This window comes from Monomorium pharaonis, chromosome 1, assembly GCF_013373865.1.
Source record: "Monomorium pharaonis isolate MP-MQ-018 chromosome 1, ASM1337386v2, whole genome shotgun sequence".
In the NCBI taxonomy this organism is placed as follows: Eukaryota; Metazoa; Arthropoda; class Insecta; order Hymenoptera; family Formicidae; genus Monomorium; species Monomorium pharaonis.
The window spans coordinates 23,749,898-23,768,670 of NC_050467.1; the positions used below are offsets into that span (position 1 = coordinate 23,749,898).

An 18,773-nucleotide genomic window follows, 5' to 3' on the forward strand; every position below is an offset into this window, starting at 1 on the left:
AGTGGTGTAGTGCGGTGCAGCTGAAAAGAAGATATGTTCGACTGCACTTTCTCGCCTCGAATGACATCTGTTGGAAAAACTACTCTGTCGGATTATTCGAGCCTAGGAATCTTATTTGTTAACGGTAGGTATCGAATTTCAAAAAATATATTCTAAAAGATTTTATCTTTGTAGTTAATTTTTTTTTATTTCTTATCTTTTCTCTTTCTCTCTTTTATACATATATCTATTTTCTTTTAAATGCACAGCAGATGTAACATAGTACAACTTTATTATATATAAAGAATATAAAGAATATATAAAACCATTACTATTGCATAGATATTATTACAACGAAATTCAGTAAAACATATATGTCGTATTTAATGTTGTATTTAATATCAATATATATGAACAAGTTTTGACTTGAAGATAAAATTGCTTTTAAAACGTTTCAACAATATTTCAGAAAAATTATGTATTAAATAATCTTTTTGAAATGTTTATACAATAAAACGTTTAAAAAGTACACATAAAATTAACGTTTTTAAAATGTAAATTTCTATCTCGCAATCTCATTTGCGTCAATGAAAGAAAGTCGGAATAATAGCCAGAAATACAAATTTTTCCCTACAAAATTATCTGACAAAAAACATAGAAATTCTAAAAATAAAAACAAAACAAAGATAAGAGGAATATTAAAAGACTTAATTATTTATATCAAAAAATCTCTTTATTCTGCGCTCAATTTTTCAGCGTCAACAAAATATACTTGTGCCGTATTGGATTACGCATTGTTAGATATAAATATTTGCGAAAACATAGCGCGCTGTTGTCTGGCCGTTTGGTTGGCTGGATGTGACACAGCCGAATTTCAAACAACATCAGCTATGCCGACATCTTGCCTTCTAGACGTCCAGTTAAAAAAGAGGAGAAAAAAATCGAAAAAATCGGAAAAACATAATTGTGAAGCCTTAAGTCTTTTTTAATTTACACCAAATTGTGCAAGATTCTATATTTATAATTTTACATATCGCCCATTCTATTTATACTTTCATATAATCAAAAAACAATATATCCGTATAAATGATAGAAAAATCATTTACATGTATGCAAAGCATGATTATCACATTTTTACGTTAAAAAAAATGTAATGTGAAAAATTAAGTATTTGAACAAAAGTATTCAAATAAACAAGAAGCTAAAAAAATTCTGGATACTCTTAATGGTCTGTACTCGTACTTATCTGATCGATAATAACTTGGGTGCTCCATTGTTCATTAATCAATCTTATTGTTTGATAAACAGAAAACGGAATCGCGCGTAACACTGCAGGAAAGAGAAAGAAATCACCGCACGATTCAAACTTCGCTACGATCAGCGTTGATTGCCTCTGAATTTATGATTTCCAAGAAATTCTCGACGCAGTCGTTAGTTTGTAAAAATAAAAAAAAATAAATTTATGGAAAATTGAAAATCTATTTGTTTGTCGTCAATCTTTAATTTTACTGATGGATTTTGACATCAGTCTACTATTTTAAACGGGCGAATTAGATTTGCGCGATTAGTTTCTCAAACTCTTATCATTTTTCTAAATTCCAAAAAGATCAGGAAGAGAAGCACGAACCGACGAGGGTTTCGTGTCGTCAGTAGATATCCCTGATAAAAATATAACTCGAAGTACAAGTCAAATATAAAGGGAAGAGTAAAAAGAAGCGTAAACGAAACTTCAATAAAGTGTAAATTGATACAATGAAAGGTAAAAGAAGCGTTGTAAAAGCTTAAACGCTTCTTTTACATTTTGCTGTTTCAATTTACTCTTCGTGGAAGTTTCGTTTACACTTTTATTACTTTTTCTTTACATTTAATTACGCTCGGACTTTTTTATTTTCACCAGAGACGTTCGAGATACCGAAATTCGGCGAATTCACTCGGAACACACAAACGCCGAAGGCACCTGTACGAAGTTGGAGGCCCGCCGAAGAACTACTGGTAGCGTGGGCGTCGATACCTTCGAGGAGACACGAACGTAAGGACGTAGCGTGTACCTGTCTACATCTACCAGGAGCGGTCTTTAAGGAGGGGGTTCGAAGTCTTCCGGCGTCCGAACTCCATTGGTTGGAGTCGACGAGGTGTTCAAGGGGCCGGCTCCTTTGCATGTCGCTCTCCATCGCGGATCATTGCTTTCAGTCGGGGGTCCCAGAAGGCGTTAATGAAGCCCGCTGCGCTCTCGTACACCCGCGGCATTCCTAGAAGTCCTCGCGATTGACGCTGTCGTTCGAGCGGTTGAGAGCACAGTTAATCGCTAGTAATTGTCAATCCTTTTTCCCCGAAGTAGGAAGGTAGTCATTTACACCCTGTTTTACAACTTAGTTTGACCCGGGTTCGAAGTTTATAGTCAAACAAAATCTTCTATTACACGTTAAATTCCGATTAAACTAAGGTTGTTTGTGTTCTAATCATTCGCTCGTCAAATTCGAACTCGGTCTGGCTTGTTAACGGAAAGGCGAGAGATCCGCTTGGCGAAGTCGACGAACTGTAATTCTAAGGAATGTCATGCGGATTAAAGCCACCTACAGGATGGTTTCGTGCGTGCAATGCAAAACTTTTGGCAACGTGATCATTTCGTTCGGTACCTTCGACCGGAAGCCCGTCCGAAAAACGCGCTTTTCGGACGGGACTCGCCGTCGTCGCGCGCGAGTAAAACGCCGCTCACGTTCGCGGGATCCTAATGCTCTTCGTGACTTCCGGTACCGGGGCGGACCTCGCGCGCCACCGAAGGGGTCACGTGTCCGCTGTCGGTGACCGGATATGGCGAAGAAACGGACGGCCAAATCGGCACGGCACGGTGTTTCTCTCTCTCTCTCTCTCTCTCTCTCTCTCTCTCTCTCTCTCTCTCTCTCTCTCTCTTTCTCATATGCGAATCACGCGTAACCCGTGTACCAAATACCGAGCACCGGCCGGTGACATCATACCCATTGTGTACATAGGCGAGCGTACGCGTCCGCGGCTTATTTTGCCGCGCATCTTCGCCTAGACCGTACCGTCCGTACGTCATTATCATTCCACCACGGTGGCATCACGAGTACGCGCGCGGAGATATTGAAACCGGTATGGTTTCGGATTTCGACGCTTCAGGCACGCAAAAGCCCGCGCACTTGCTCGTGACGCTGATCGGCGCGTATATAGACTCAACTTTTTTTTTTTTTTAATTAAACTTAGCTCGCGAACAAAAGAAATTCTAATTTTTCCTCATTGCAGCGCGCAAGATTGATCAATTAACAATACCGCGTTGGAAGCTCCAAGAGGTATACAAATAAATTCTAATCTCTTTCACTGTTTTCTTCCGTAGATGACGTGAGCCTCTATCTATCTCTCGGGTCTCTTTCGGTCTCGTGAACGGCAATAGGAAAATTCCTTGTCTCTGACATCGGCGGCGGTATCGAGTCATTGCATCGCGCATTGATCATTCCTCGCGCATCGCGATTAAGAATGCGACGAATTTACATCGCGCGAACGTACGGCGTATCTCTTTCTCCCTCGCACGGAACCGCTTTTTTTTACGTAACGGCGACTTGGAATATCCGAAATTTCCGTTTGATATCCTCTGAACATCGCAGGATGAAGATCAACTGGGTCTCAATCTGTCTGGACGGAGAAAGGTGGGGGAGGAAGGATTTATATTCTCTCCTCGAATTTTAGAAATTACAGTCTGGCTCTTATAGCAATTCACAGAGACATTACTGGGAATTTTAAAATTTTTTAATCGTAGAAAAAATTCAAGTATAATTCTTTAATTTTGTAAATTTTATTGAAAGGTTTTTGTTTTAATTCAGCATTTCTCCTCTTCTTTTATTTAACTTTAATTTAATATTATATTTTTATGATGTCTAGCAATGTTTCTAATACAAGAAGCTTTCTATTCTATACAACAACAATATTAAAGAACTATATATTTTATATTTAATAATTGTATTTTGACTATATTTTTTTAGAAACAATAATAAAAGTTATTATTTAGAAGACCTAAAATTTTCTCCATTTAAAATCGAAACAAGCACACATTTTAAGCCGTAAAAAATTCCAAAACACCAATTTATTAACACAAAAAAATATTTTTCACGTGACAACAGTAAACCCTTCTCCTCCCCCCCCCCACCCCAAAAAAGATGCCAGGCTCAGAAAAGATTCGGTTAGAATCGACCGATTTCGCGAGGAGTTTTCGCGCGACTTCCTGGCGACGCGAGAAAAAATGTTGTCGTGGGAAATGAAGTGTCGTAACGTTTTCCTGTGGCAGGTAAACGCTCGTCCAGACATCTCAGGTAGCGAAGGTACACTCGATGTTATCGAACAGCTGTATAAACTTGCCGTCGCAGCGTTACAGAAGGTTTAGACATGCGTGACGGAACGTTGGGTAGAAGTGGTGGGGTCTCAAATTCTATCTACCTTCCGGTCGGCGAAGATTACTTTAAAACGACGATAATTGATCAACCATTGCGATAAATTACGCGGTAAAAAATTTTATGCTCTATGTAACGAGCTTTGTGGATATTAAATAAATTATCATTGATGCAAACCCCTATTTTCGTTAATCGGATTTGAAAACGCTGTCGCAGGAAGAAATCCGATCATTCTTTAAGGTCTAAATCTAAGAATTTCGAAGAGTGTATCTCGTACTTCCAATGTTTCCCATTTCGATTCCGCAACAGTAGCCCATTAGTATGATTTGTATATTAGGACCTCTTCGTGCTAGTCGAAAAACAATCAGTTAACTTAACATCTTCCTTTCTACATCGAGTAGTTTCATATAAATTCTTTCTGAATCAATACGAGTCTCCTTCGAGTCTTTTATTAGTCATTTCTTATCTCTTAGTTGAGAGTCCACTTTTTCTTATCACTTCCTCTCTTTGCGCAGACCAAGAATCTATCAACAAACTAGAAGACTCACCTCGCTGGAACATGAACTGCATTCCGTAACACATAATCTTCCATTCAAGAAGAAGAAAACTACAGGTATGCTTCGGCAATAAGAATCTTCGATCTTCGACGAAGGTAACTTGGTCGTCCGGCGATTAGCAGGCGCGCCGAGGAGCACGTCTCGCGGTGTTCCATCGCGGAGAAAGTCATCGCCGGCAACAATGACGACGGCTGCCATCGTCGTCGCCACCACCATCACCACCACCACCACCACCACCACCACCACCACCACCACCACCACCTCCGCCACCATCACCATCACTGTCCTAGCCGCCGCCGTTGTCACCGCTGTGGTTGTCGTATTTACCGCGATGTATTCACCGATACACCGGGAAAAGAAGACGAGGCGAAGAAAAGGGGGAGAGGAAAAAAAAGCGCCACTGCGAGGAACAATAATTAATTCGTACGCGAAACACGTACGCGCCGGACACGCACACGCACGACCGCCGGCCGCGATGGAACGCGCGCGCTTGTTGTTCTCCATCCTTCTCTCCATCCGGTACCACGGAATATTCGGCTGCCAATCGCGACGGCCGCGGCCGCGTGGCGGATATAAATACATGCCGTGCGGTCCTCGGCACTGGTGCCGGCCGCGCCAGGCTGTTTAATTAGTATAAAAATTCGTCGATGGATTTCCGCGGGCGAACCCCCTGCTCTCGCGTGCGGCGCAAGATGGTCGGGAGAGACGCCGGGGTGCTCGCGCGCTCTAATGACGACGGCTCCTTTCCGGCGTACGTATTTTTAGGACGGAGGATTTTAGGGGGTAGGCGTTTTCGCGCAAGATCATTCCTCGTGTCGTTAAATCGATCTTTATCGCTGTCGTAGACTTGATAAAGATTGAGCGGAATTAATCGCTCGCGGAAAGCAAGTTCCGCCACAAACAGCGGCGCGAGCGGACGACAATAAGGTCCAAAACCGGGACGTAAGATAAGATGCCCTTTGACACGAAGTCCAAAAGATGCTTACTCTGGATTGCTACTGTAGATGAGTGCTCACTCAAGTGTAGTACAGTTTTTGTGTTAAAAATTTTGTTGTTAAAATAACATTTAGCAAGTTTTTTTTAAATTAAAATAGTATTAGTTTCATCGTTCTAACTTCGCAATTTACATTGAGAAAAAAAGTCGAAATATTCAGAAACATATATATATATTTCTGTAGATTTTATTCTTCTTGTGCATTTATTTGTGTTAAAAACAATTTTTAGTTATTATTTCTTAAGCGAAAAGTAGTGTTAGAAAAAATATGAAAATAGCTTTTCAGAGTTAACGATGTCTTTAAACACGTATGTCTATATGCGTTGATATGCGAGGACATAGCAATGGGAGTAATCGATGTTTTTGAAAGTGGAATTTACCAAAATTGCTACGAATATAGAAGCATAGAAATAGAACCAGATATAGAATCCGATTTCTCCGACAAATGTGTAGCGACGTTAATCCGCGATCAGCGACGTCGCGATCGGTAAATTAATAGCGAGGAAAAAAGATGGATTCACCGTTATTTCCAGAATCGTCATTTCCCACAGCGGGGAACAATGCGCAACATTGACGACGGCGACGAGGAACGTAGAGGCGTAGAGGATCTCGGTAGAAGTAGGCCGTGCAAATGAGGTGGACTCCGTGGAACGCGTTTGCTATAACCGAGGCAACCGCGAGTCGCGCGTGTTAATTGCAGAACAAGCGGCTACAGTTTTGTAGGGCGCGACGGACGATATGCGTCTCGACGGCTCAACGGGGGCAGGACGTCGAAACGAGAGACGCAAAAGATTTCCCTCCTTTCCCCTCTCCCCTTTCCTGCCGCCGAGATCGACGTCGGTCCTGGCTCGGAAGGAAAGATGAAAAGGTACATACGTCCTGGCCGGCCGTTATTAGCGCGCTAATAATTAAAAGGGGAGAGGAGGGGGCGGTAATTAACTCCAGTTGAGACTCGAGTGATAACACGGCACACCTGCGGTCAACAAGTCGTTTTACAGGGCGCTCATAATTGCGCGGTGTCTCTAATTAGCGAAACGCCGATGGAAAAACTTCCAGGCCGGTCCGATCGGCTCGGCGTCTCTCTATAATCGTATCTCTGTGTCTCTATACTTTGAGACCCACGGCGGGATCCGTAGGAATGGAATCCGGAGGGTCTTACTATGTTACCATGAATGTGAATGTAGAGGGAAGAATCCTTCCGCTCATCGGCGGGATCGGGTGTTCCGGGGGGCCGTCAGACGCGGCCCGGCGATCGGAGGAAAGCGAGAGATTCGCGAAGTCACTCCGCGATTTTTTACCCGATTTTTCATCTTATGGAGATGCGACGACATCTCGAAAGTCCGCTCGGGAGACGATCATCGGCCAATTTCGATCGTCGCGGTTCCGGTTCCAATTAGCGGACTCCGTCGGATCCGCGAGCACCACACCCCAATTGATACCACGCGCTTTTAATTCGCGGCCGATCGCTCTCGCGGACGGGCCTCGTGAGGTAAGACGCGAGTAACGTAACTTACGCAACATTTTTATCGCCCTCTCGCCGGAATATTCAAAACAGATACCTATGCGCGACAGCTTGCCGCCGAGATCGTGCCGGGGACTCCCCGGCTCGAGCCTAGAATAATCGCGCGGAATCGAGGTGTCATATAATTAAAGAAAAACGGCTCTTGTCGGTGAGCGTATGAAAAAGAGCTCGCTCGCGTGTATCGAGGTGAGATTTCCTTTTTACGTGTCCGCGGCCTGGCAGTGTCGCTAAGAAACAGTCATTTCTTCCTCCTCCGTCCCCCCTCTCTCTTTAAATCGCGTCGTCTCGGTATTACAAAAAAAACTCTCTTTTATCGCTATCGGTGATACCACGCCCGAGGTTGCACGCGCGCCTTATCGCGATATACATGGGGGAAATCAAACGCGTCCCGCGGTATCCGCAATAACGCACTGTCGGCATGTTTGTAAATCCGCGCGAAGATCCGCACGACACTCCCCCGGGATCCCTCCGGCTTGCACGAGGAATGCGCCGAGTGTCGATCGAGAAAAGTGTCGGCCGATCCGAGGGAACAACGGTGACGAGGATGGCTCGACGAGTGGAAGCCGCGTTTAAGCGCTATAATAAACGCGACCCGAGTGGAATGCATCTCGATTATCTTAGAAAAAAGACAGAGAAAGAAAAAAAGGGAGGATCTCACTAGAGTGGAATTTCCAATCGACATAGTTATATATTTACTATAATAGTTATAAGTTTTAGTACGCACCTTATAGAACTTAAAACTTGTTGCTGTAGTTGTACTCGTATTATTTCGTCCTTTTTTTTTTAAGTAACAATGATATATTTATATAATTTTTTTTTTTTATAACGTCTAATTCCAATTATCAAATTCTACGTGATGTGTATGTTATGTAAATGTAGCATTTGCACATTTATATTTTATGAAAGAAACCAGTAGATACAAATAACTGTGATATAAATATTACGATTTGTTATACGTAAATATTATTTTCAAATTACATAGCAGGTTTACAAATTGCGTCGATTGGGTTGTTTCACTTACTTGAGAAGATTTGAGGCTCCACTTTTGTTAAGCACAGAGCGATAATCTCAGCTCAATCGCGCACGAGTTTCCCCGAGAGTTAATCCGTCGTTCTTCCTCTAACGCGATATCCATAGTTTTTGTGAGAATCCTGATGTCTCGCGACCGGTATCGCACACGGGCCGTCATATTCAATCGTAGCGCGCAATCACAATCGTATTCCGAGCACGACGCGGAGATCAGTGCGACGACACGGCGGCCGCGGATCGTTTTAACTAGGAAATCGTTCTCGCCTTACAGGATGCCGGTGCGTCAATATTGACACATTTCTTACGAAACGCGCGAGAGAACCGGGCTTTCGTCCGTCCTCTATCTCCCCGGTCCTCCTCTACCTGGGGAATGCCGAAAAATCCCCCGTATAGACTCCCGAGGAATAAATGTTTCTCCTACAATTCTTCAATAAGGTATGTCGAATTATATTAAAGTATAATTAAGTATAATATGATATAAAGTATAATTAGCATATAAGTTTAACGTAATAAAACTCTTAAGCACGTTAAATAATAATTATGTGTAATTAATTATTATATTAAAATTACTTATAAATAGAATTTATAAATTAAATATTAATAACGTAATTAATGATAATATTTAATTTATAAATTCTATTTACAAGTAATAAATTAATACGCTCACGTTAATATATTATTTAATTTTATTATACGTGTATGTATTAATTAATTTTATTTAACGTGCTTAAGAGTTTTATTCATTATCAATCATTAACATTGCATACACACTAATTAATGTCAGTTATTAAATGATACTCATTGCTAGCCTTTCTTTCGGATGAGTAGAAAAGTAATTACATATCACCTTCTGTACAACTGTTATGATTGCCTATGTGATTTACGTGTTACGCGAGTGAAACTTAAATAACGTAACAAACGTGGAAGAGTGTGCGGGAAACAGGAAATTGATTCGGTGAACAAAAGATTCGTTGGATAACGAAGACAATTCCGTATTGATTAAACGTGAAAAGTCGCGTAACAGCAACGAACATCGATGACACTCGGTTTGTGTAACAAAATCGAATGTCGATACATCAGTATCAATCAACAGTTTTAGCTGTAATTAATACATTAATTTATTAATATTTAACGACTTCTATTAACTTATTGAGACTCACAGTTAAATCAGCCAAAAATAACAATTGGTTGCAAAATTGATTTCCAATTATTATTTTTTGAAGGATTTCAACATAGGCTTGACATTTTTATTACAGCAAAAAGAAAATTTTTTTTTATCAATTGACTGATCATAGGCCTTAATGAGTTAATCAGATTTGTCTACCTGCTACGAAAAATCTAAAACTTGATCAAGGATAATCAAATCCATAAACAGTATAATGTTAATTCTTTATTTCCTATTTTATAGTCTCTTAATCATATAACAACAACTGCCAAGTAACAATGTCGCAATATATGCATATCGATAATTTAACGCAAGCAGGACCGTGCCTGTGTATAAATAAAAATTGGCAAGGAAAAAAACAATCCATATATATCACTATCAATATGTACATACATCTTATCGAACGTTACATTCCGTGAATTATATCCCGCAATACGCGGGTCATTCGTGGTTTACTTCATTAAAATGTACTACCCTGCACGCAGTATAACGGAAACGAATTATTAGGCAACTACACTTGTCACGCAATGGATGGATCTTTTTTCCTTTGGCCGGTACTCGGTGTGAAACGAAGTTACCGAGGTACAGATATTCGCATGATTCACAATACAACGCAGAAAGAAGACGCTTTTTCATGTCAAAAACGCGATTATACTCGTTAATATCGAAACGTCAAAGAACGAGACAAGAAACTTCGTTTTACTCCTAACAATAAAATAAAGACCCTGTTAACAAGCATTCTATGTCTCTTTTGCGTTACGGTAATATCGCAATGGCGATTACCGCGGCACAATACACCTAAGAAATCCATGAAACATATAAAAATATCTTTACAAAGGTAAAATATATAACATAAAAAAATTTTTTTTAAAAAGAGAGAAAGTAAAACAAAGCAAGTCAGTAATTCGGTTAAAATGACTAAAATGGTCAAGTAATTATTTATAACTTTGTGCATGAAAATTAAGTAGAATCGCGATCATAAATTTGTGCAACGGAGACTAAAGTTATTATTGGTAAACCTTAAACACTTGCTGCAAGCAAATTAACAAATTAGATAAAACAGTCACAGTCTAATACGAACAAGTAATTGGACATTAATTATATAAATTAAATGTAAATATTAGATAAAAACATAACAAGAAAAATGACTTGAACCGCATACAAAAATATATCACGTAAACTTTCGTAAACTTTTCCAATACGCTTTATAATAGAAATGTTTAATTCTCGTTAAGATCGTATATTCTGTGCTACTACCTCTTTTCGGTACTATAATATATTATATAAAACTATTTTTTTTATAACGAATCACGTTGTATTATTTGTCACTATATTCCTATAACTTCCTATGCGCAAAACATTTCGATAAAGTCTCACAATATAACTATATTTCGTACATTATTTTGTCAAGTATCGTAAAGTGAACAATTCGGTAAGTTACGCGAAGCAACCTTTCGACATAGGCGTTTATTAAGCTATGAGCGATATGTACTTGTGGAAAAAAACCATTACGTAAGCGATATTATTTTAAATAGAACCTGTACGTTCTGTTAATTAACTTTAGTTCAAGATATTCAAGATTTTTATACTAAGTAACGAGGGTGCTCGATTATTCAGTGGAAAAAGTTAATATCAATTGCGAATTGTGAAAGAGATGGAGAAGAGGAACTATATATTAAGATCACGTTCGAAAATCGGAGTAACAATTACTCTTAATTGTCATATGTGATAGACGCTTTCATGCAAAATAACGTTGGTATGTTATCGTGAAATAAAAATATTTCATATACCAACAAGCTTATAATTCTCAAATATATATTTTTACGTAGACGAAAGAAAAGCAATATTTTTACTGAGAGAAAAGAAAGCACAAAAAAGGGAAGATGCAGAGGATTTAAAGGGCTTGACATCTTAACATCTTTTAAGAGATAGTAAGAAAGACTGCGAGCTACTAAAAAAGAATCCTAAAAGAAATCGGAAATATCTACGTTAAAGTCTCCACTTCTTTGACACACTACTGCAAAAATGGATTATTTTTTCTTAAAGTTAGGGAAAAAAGAGGAATGGTTTAAGAGAGTGTAATTATGAAGAATACAAGTGGCAACCTGTCCTATCAATTCATCGGGACTATACAAATTCATTGCATGCAAGGTATAATAAAACTAGGGTACTCAAACTTAGGAATAGAATGCAACATATTTAAGATATCCTGCATATGTGTGAATGTGTATGTCTCTGTGTATATTTAAAATTCGTTATTTTTTATAATACTATTTAAAATATAAAATTTCTTAAAAATGCGTATTTTTGATTATCTTGTCCCTCAAGCGATTTTTTGTTCGTCGCGATATCTAAAGTATCGCGATATAAATATAGAACACTATTCGCATGTGCTGTCACTTATACTGTCTATTATGAAGCGAGTACGGTGCGTGAGCGACAGCATCAAATCTGTACTTTGTACCGAATAATAGTGATTAAATCGCAGACTCTCTCACTTAATTGTGCAAGCAGATATATCCAATTGGTGTAACGTCCAAACTTTACTTGCAGAAAAAAGGAAGATAAACTAAATTATCTTAATTTTATTTTTTAATTATTTTGTTTGAATTATTATGAATTATTTTTTATCGGAGCGTTTTCGGAGCAAACGATAAACGTTATAGATTTTTTCTATAAAAAAATCACGATATCACCTAAAATTTCACATCTGACCGTCCAAAAAATCCAATTATGCTTTTCTGCTACAAGATATTAAAGCATGAAATAGTCTAGAAATATTTTAGACAGCACTTGCGTAACTTTTGTAAAATATGTTCAATAATACACACTAATATACGTGTGTGTATGTGTGTGTGTGTGTGTGTGTGTGTGCGCTAATCATGCGATTATTGATCTAGTCATCTCGCTTGAGACGGTAATTTGAACTAGTACTGATACTTTGATATCAGCAAATTTGAAGCGTACTAAGAGAGCGTACGTCATGCAATCACAGTTTCTATATATCATATACATAATTCAAGTTTTAAATTTTGTGTGACGAAATATTCTCTTATCGACATTTGTTCTTCGTGAAAATTATAAAATTGAAAGGTAATGGAATCAGTCTAAAGCTTATGATATGCATATCATCATATGCTTCCACGAAAAAATAATCACATAGTTATCACTTTCGAAAGCGTCCAGGCAAATATATTATCTCTCTAAATGATTTTTAGATAAGATATCTCTTTATATAATTTGAATTTGAATCAACGTCTTAGGCTAATTTCGACATCGTCTCTATTAACGATAACATGCAAGTAAAAAATTCATATATAAACTCAGAATGGCAACGTCTTTCTCCGTTCCATTCTCTATCGCATTTAACATTTCTCGATACCTCTCAAATCGTAATATTCTAGGAAATGTTGAAGGTTAAGTCTAAGCGATATTATATCGCTATGGCATTAGGTTTCCGTCGCATGCCGTAGTGCCGTTTTATTAGATTGCCGTTTTATTAGGTTGCCGTTAATTTGCGAGAAATGATCTCCACCGTAGGACAATATTGCTTTAGTTCTAGTCACGTTCTAGTGCGCCAATTGTCCTGCCTCTATCTGTCCTCATTACAACTCCCACGACTTGTATGACGCCGTCCAGGGAGCGATAACAGTCCACGACGGAAACTGCGCCAGAAACTTCTTAAATCTTAGAGATCTTTGGTGTTCGCCGTGTAAGAAATGTCCGATTAGTGCGATGGACAAGTACGGTCCTTTCTGCACTGCAGGCACCTGGACACAAAAATCCGTAATTCTCCATGAGAGACGTACGTAAAACAATAAAATAAAGCACACTTTTGTCTTGCAAACTTACGTTCAGTTCGATAGAAAATGTATATGGCACGCAGTCTGAGGTACACGCATAATAAATAAAGTAAGTCTCTCTGTCGTTCCACATTGGGCCTCGCAATGGTTTCTCATCGAGTACAGACCATTTTCCTAAATGAACACCTTTGTACGGAGACAAAATTATACTTATGTGATCGGGACCTATAAACAATTCCGGAAATATTTGAATTTTTATTCTGTAAAGATACTGGAAAATTAATTAAACTTGTTAATGCTTCACCTGTAACGTTAAAAGTGAAATTAACGATGTTCTGTTTCGTAGTCTTTGAAATTAATTCGAGATTTGTAGGAATGCTTATGAGAGGAGCAGGTCCAGGTATCCAGGTAGTTTTCCTGTAAAAAGTGTCTTTACAATGCGTGCGTTCGTATTCAAATAATAGGTGTCATTGATTACAATATGTACCACAAGAAAGTAGTGACTGGCATTAAGTAGGGAAAACCGCAATATAATTCCTTCTCGCAATCCCTGACTGACAGTGTCGCGGCGTCTACTTCAGGTACTATTGATTCTATGCTCTGAGGACTATTCATATCTAAATCCACTAACCAGTATCCAGTACCGGAATATCTCTCACTACCATCTGCATTATAATACTGGCGTTGACTATGCTGTAAATCAAAGATATAATTGAACATAAAGTATTAGTTTCTATCAAGCAGAAAAAACAAGACAATTATGTTACCGCGATCATAAATCGTTGTGGAGCGGGCGACAGCGGATCACCACTATAAGGAAATCCAAGTGGTGTTAGAATTAACACAGCAATAGCAATTAAGAAAATTCCGACAATCACACTTATAATTCGTTCTGCATTCTTTATTAGAAGCACAATTGGCAACTGAAAATATTACGAGTTATATTTTTTTGTAACAAACACTAGAGAGAAGTTTGTACAAATTAAAGATACAAAATTATACGTCGTGCAAATATGAAATTGTGAAGCTATTAATATTTTACCGTAAAGCAAAACAGTTGACAGAACAATATTGACAGCATGTTAGCTATTACAACTTCGGAATTAATACTGCCACCGGATCGTCCCATTATAGGGATGAAGAGATAGAGAGCACCGAGCGCTAAATAAAACGACTGTATATAAGACAAACTTAACGACCCCAATTGGTAACAAAGCCATTTCCAATCTACAAAATTCATAAAAATACATTCAGTCGAATATTAGAATAAAAGTAGTTTAAAAGTAGTCGACACAGGTTATCAGTGTTAGCTTATAAAAAAAATTTCAAAACAATGTCATAAATATTCTCACCTCTCCATTTGGTAAAGAAATTGTGTCGCATGATATTTCCAATTGCTGGGAATAAAACCCAATGGAGCGGTATAAAGCCCGATCGTATTCCAAATAACACGCATACGAAGAGAATCGACATCCATATCAGAGAATACGCGTCACAGTACATGTGATACAAAATCCATGCAGAATCAACATCCTACAATCATAGATTAGTATTAATTGTACGCTTTCAAGCAAATCCGCTTATTTAATCCGAATGTAATTATTTAAGAATTAAGATTGCTACAACCTATTATCTACGATATTTTTATTATGTATTTACTTTCTTCTGCCTCGAACCCACTTGTAAGAACACAATCATCGACACAAAAATAGTTGGACAAACGTACAGGAAAAACAGCCACGCTGGTCTTGCGTACCAGCTCATCACTTTTCCTAGCTTGGTGAGGACCAGGGCGATTAAAGTACAAGAGAACAAAGACACCAACCACGAGATCACAATCGCCATAATGCATATCAGCAAATGTCTCACGTACATCCATCTCTTAACATCTGTATCCGATAACGCAGAATTCGATTGTATTACTCAGATGTGATCGAGAAAACAAGAATCGATTTTTTGAGGTCTACTGGCGCAGCCGGATCTAAATAATAATTATATATTCTTACTTCTACGTGCACTCTGCATATTCAAATGGATAGAGTATCCGGCTATAATTATACTGGCGATATTAACTGTACTGGCAATGTACTGTGGCCATCTGATAACAAATGCGCCCAAGAAGTCAAAGAACACGGGACTATTCCGTACTTCTTGCGCATCCGCATCTGATAAATAGTCTCCAAATATTATTCCTTGGGTCAATGCGAGAATATTATCGCCGGTTCTCTGCAGAGCTCCCAACGGTATCTGATCGACGTTGTCGAATCTAGTGTGGTATACGTAACCATTTTTTGACCATGCAAAGTCCAAACCTGTGTGTTTTACAAATACATCAATGAAGACTTTCCATAGCAATAAGTTATTAGTTACATAGCCGTATCGTAATCGACGAATCTTTACACACCAGAAACCTTTCCAAAATCTCTAAATATCCGAAAGTCTGTGTCACCAGGTACTATACCACTCTCAAATATTTCCTGAGCCAGTGATGATGCGTAAGGATATGGTACGGATTTGGCATAAACCTAACAAAGACCATAATAAGAAATTAGTTTTAACACTAATAACTAAAAAGATCATAGATGCATTTAGTAAGAGTTTTACAAGAATTGTGAAATTCTTTAACATGATTGGTCTTGCTCTTAATTTCTGCTAGATTGAAATATATGAATCAATTATATCAACAATTTTACAGCCCTTGCAAAACTGCTACATTTGCCAAACGCAGTCAATGGCTGTGGAATAACATACTTCAAGAATCCAGGGATTATGAGGTCCAGCTTGAAACAGCAATTCGCGACCACCGGCACCGCACGCCTCCAGATTTATAAACGTTCTTATGTCTTTTGCCCAAGGGTGTTGCGTTATGAAACCATGAGACGCCTGCAAAATACATTGTGAGTATAGAATATGTTATCACGACTGATAATAATAATACAGTTAGAAAATTAATCAATAAGCTTGAGCACCATTGAGATTAGATAAAATAAAATTAGTATACCTGCAATATGTTCTCTTCCGCTCCATTGAATAAAAAAATAATGCTGTGCTTCAATATTTTTGAACTCTGAGTTATTATCCGTAAAATCTCTAACATTACGGCACAACCAGCGCCATCGTCAGAACCACCTGAAATTTATTCATATAGATAATTCATTTAGATTATAATTAAGTTGCATGAATTGATAAAAAATACATAGTGTATTGTGCGCAGGGTGGTGTTTCTCACCTGGGCTCTCTAAAAATGAATCAAAATGGCAATTAAGCAGCAAGCTGTGTCTCGTAGGCCTGTGAGGTCCGACTTTGACAATGACGTTCTGTACGTTTCGGTAAACATTGGTCATGCCGTCGAGAAATTTAAGTGAAAATGCGCCGCTATGCTTTGTGATGTTTAAGAGAATCCGATGATTCTCGTGCGCCGTCCTCATCACATTGTCGATCGTTGTCGTGAGAAACTTGACAGCCAGCACCTCGTTCTCGTAGCTGCCAGCAATACGAGGCCCGATGGACGTGAGATTCACAACGTGATTGCGAGCTCGCTCGGCGACGAATCTGCCCGGATGCTGTCCCTCGTTGTCAGTGGTAATCGGCTCGGGCAGATTCCTCTCCAGGACGATTATGACAAAGGACACAAAGAGAAAGTACGTGAGGACGAAGAGGAGGTGCTGGGTGTCGTTTGGCAGTACGTCTTGCTTTCTCGATCCTGCGATTCTGTTCTCGTAAGGCAGCTCAACCGACGCTCTCTTCCCCGTGTCTCGCTGTCTCAGTCTCACTCCGTCTCTCTGAAACTGAAACGCGATAATTGCGCGCCGTGCACGTTTGCATAACACAACATAACAGTGGCATTTATGTAAGGGTCGTTCTGCACGGTCATAATTGTAAGGTGCAGTTGCGTACGTCCATTCTAATTAGCTTTATCTCTCAGTTCTCGACCTCCTTATTATCTTTAGTTCTATGTATAGGAAAAACCGAGACTAAAGAAGTTAATTTACGTCAGACAAACCTGTCTTGCAATGAATGTGTGCTGTGCGAAACAGCACACGCAACATTCCAGGAATTTTTTCTCAAACGGATCAGAGCGGTGAAAGGAGGAAAAGAGAGAGAGAAAAAAAATAAAAGAAAATAGGAACGGAGCTCGGGGTCAGGTCGCTAGGCCAGGCCAGGTCAGGTCAGGCAGGACTCACCATCTTAGCCAAATCTTAACGAAGGCGCTAATGACAGAAAAGGCACTTGACGTGACCGCCGGATTCCGCGGGCGGGTTACTGCGCCAACAGGGAACACCACCACCGTGTTGCGTTGCACCTCGAGCCCGCCGCAGCACGCCGCATCGAGGGAAGCGCTCAGCGCGCGTCGCACCACCGCATCGGGGGGCACTGGCACGACTGACTGACTTGACACGAGCCGCCTTCGTGATCCTCGCGCCTCTCGTTCGCACGCGACAGCAACGGGAACGACGTGGCGGTCGGACGTGCACCTAATATATCGGCATCCCCTCTCTTCTCTCTGTCCTTATCTGTAGCAATCTGTGCCTTTTCCTCTCTCTCTCTCTCTCTTTCTCTCTCCTCTCTCTTTTTCCACGAAGCTGGCACTAGCGATTCCTTCTATCTTCTTCTGTTCTTCGTCGTTTTATCGATTGCTATTCTTAAATGATTCGGTTATCCTAGGCATGAAACTTCAATATTTTGAAGTTCGTATCAATTCCTAGCTGTTTTTTTTTTTTTAAGTACAGAATGTGCGCCTTAGAAAAGCGAATAAAATTCTATCTTCTGTCCCTCTTGCCATTTTAAGCTGTGGTCAGCATAACGCTGCAAATGCTTCGAAGCGCTTGACGGATTAATCAAAACAAAGATTTTTACGACTTGACCCAATCAAAGAATGCTTTTAACCGTTTGTAGTAGCGTCAAGTTGATCGTAGCTCTAGCCTCTGTCTCTTTTCCCTTACGCCCGCTCGCTCGTTCTCCCTTCGTCTTCTCCTAATTCGCGCCTTTGTCACACGCGCCCCGCGATCGATCAATCACTCCTCATCGCGCGCTAAAATATTTACTCGCGCGAATGTAACTCGGGCGTCGCGTCGCCTAGAAATTTCGCTCCGCGCGGATATTTGCTTAAAGGGGTCTCTCTTCTCCCTTCACCTCTCGCGTCTACTCCGCGCGCAATATCTTCGGGTGTGCGATTTATCTGCGTATTTGCACCGCTTGTCGTCCTTGCTTCGTCGTACACCTTTGGCCGATATCGTCCATCATATTATCACTAATCAGTTTTAATTTATACAGTTATATTACGACATGCCGCGTACTGGCGACCTGCAGCAGCTCTTTACACG

At 39.7% G+C, this 18,773-nt stretch overlaps 2 protein-coding genes across 6 annotated transcripts; one reads left to right on the forward strand and one right to left on the reverse strand.

Annotated features, from left to right (window-relative positions):
* The first annotated feature begins 4 nt into the window (after positions 1–4).
* On the forward strand, positions 5–16,230 carry LOC105838165. 4 transcript variants are annotated; one of them, XR_004965459.1, is made up of 5 exons: positions 5–124; positions 1,877–2,008; positions 4,895–4,992; positions 5,056–8,916; positions 16,145–16,230. XR_004965459.1 is itself a non-coding variant. In XM_036295321.1 (4 exons), exons 1-3 carry the CDS (start codon positions 34–36, stop codon positions 4,954–4,956), a joined length of 285 nt encoding a protein of 94 aa, XP_036151214.1. In that variant the 5' UTR covers positions 5–33; the 3' UTR covers positions 4,957–4,992; positions 8,753–9,073. The 4 variants fall into 4 exon arrangements, 2 of the variants coding, with proteins under 2 accessions (XP_036151214.1, XP_036151215.1); XR_004965460.1 differs by lacking the exon at positions 16,145–16,230 and adding an exon at positions 9,290–10,841; XM_036295321.1 differs by lacking the exon at positions 16,145–16,230 and having other exon boundaries at positions 8,753–9,073.
* On the reverse strand, positions 9,862–17,917 carry LOC105836614 (endoplasmic reticulum metallopeptidase 1). 2 transcript variants are annotated; one of them, XM_012680778.3, is made up of 14 exons: positions 17,634–17,914; positions 16,679–17,237; positions 16,451–16,578; positions 16,201–16,332; positions 15,854–15,974; positions 15,456–15,761; positions 15,109–15,338; positions 14,802–14,982; positions 14,492–14,676; positions 14,217–14,372; positions 13,937–14,142; positions 13,754–13,866; positions 13,499–13,674; positions 9,862–13,416 (listed from the first exon to the last, which is right to left on the reverse strand). In XM_012680778.3, the coding sequence occupies exons 1-14, from the start codon at positions 17,634–17,636 to the stop codon at positions 13,252–13,254; spliced, it is 2,661 nt and encodes an 886-aa protein (XP_012536232.1). In that variant the 5' UTR covers positions 17,637–17,914; the 3' UTR covers positions 9,862–13,251. The 2 variants fall into 2 exon arrangements, with proteins under 2 accessions (XP_012536232.1, XP_036151211.1); XM_036295318.1 differs by lacking the exons at positions 9,862–13,416; positions 13,499–13,674 and having other exon boundaries at positions 13,789–13,879; positions 17,634–17,917.
* Between the last annotated feature and the right edge of the window lie 856 nt (positions 17,918–18,773).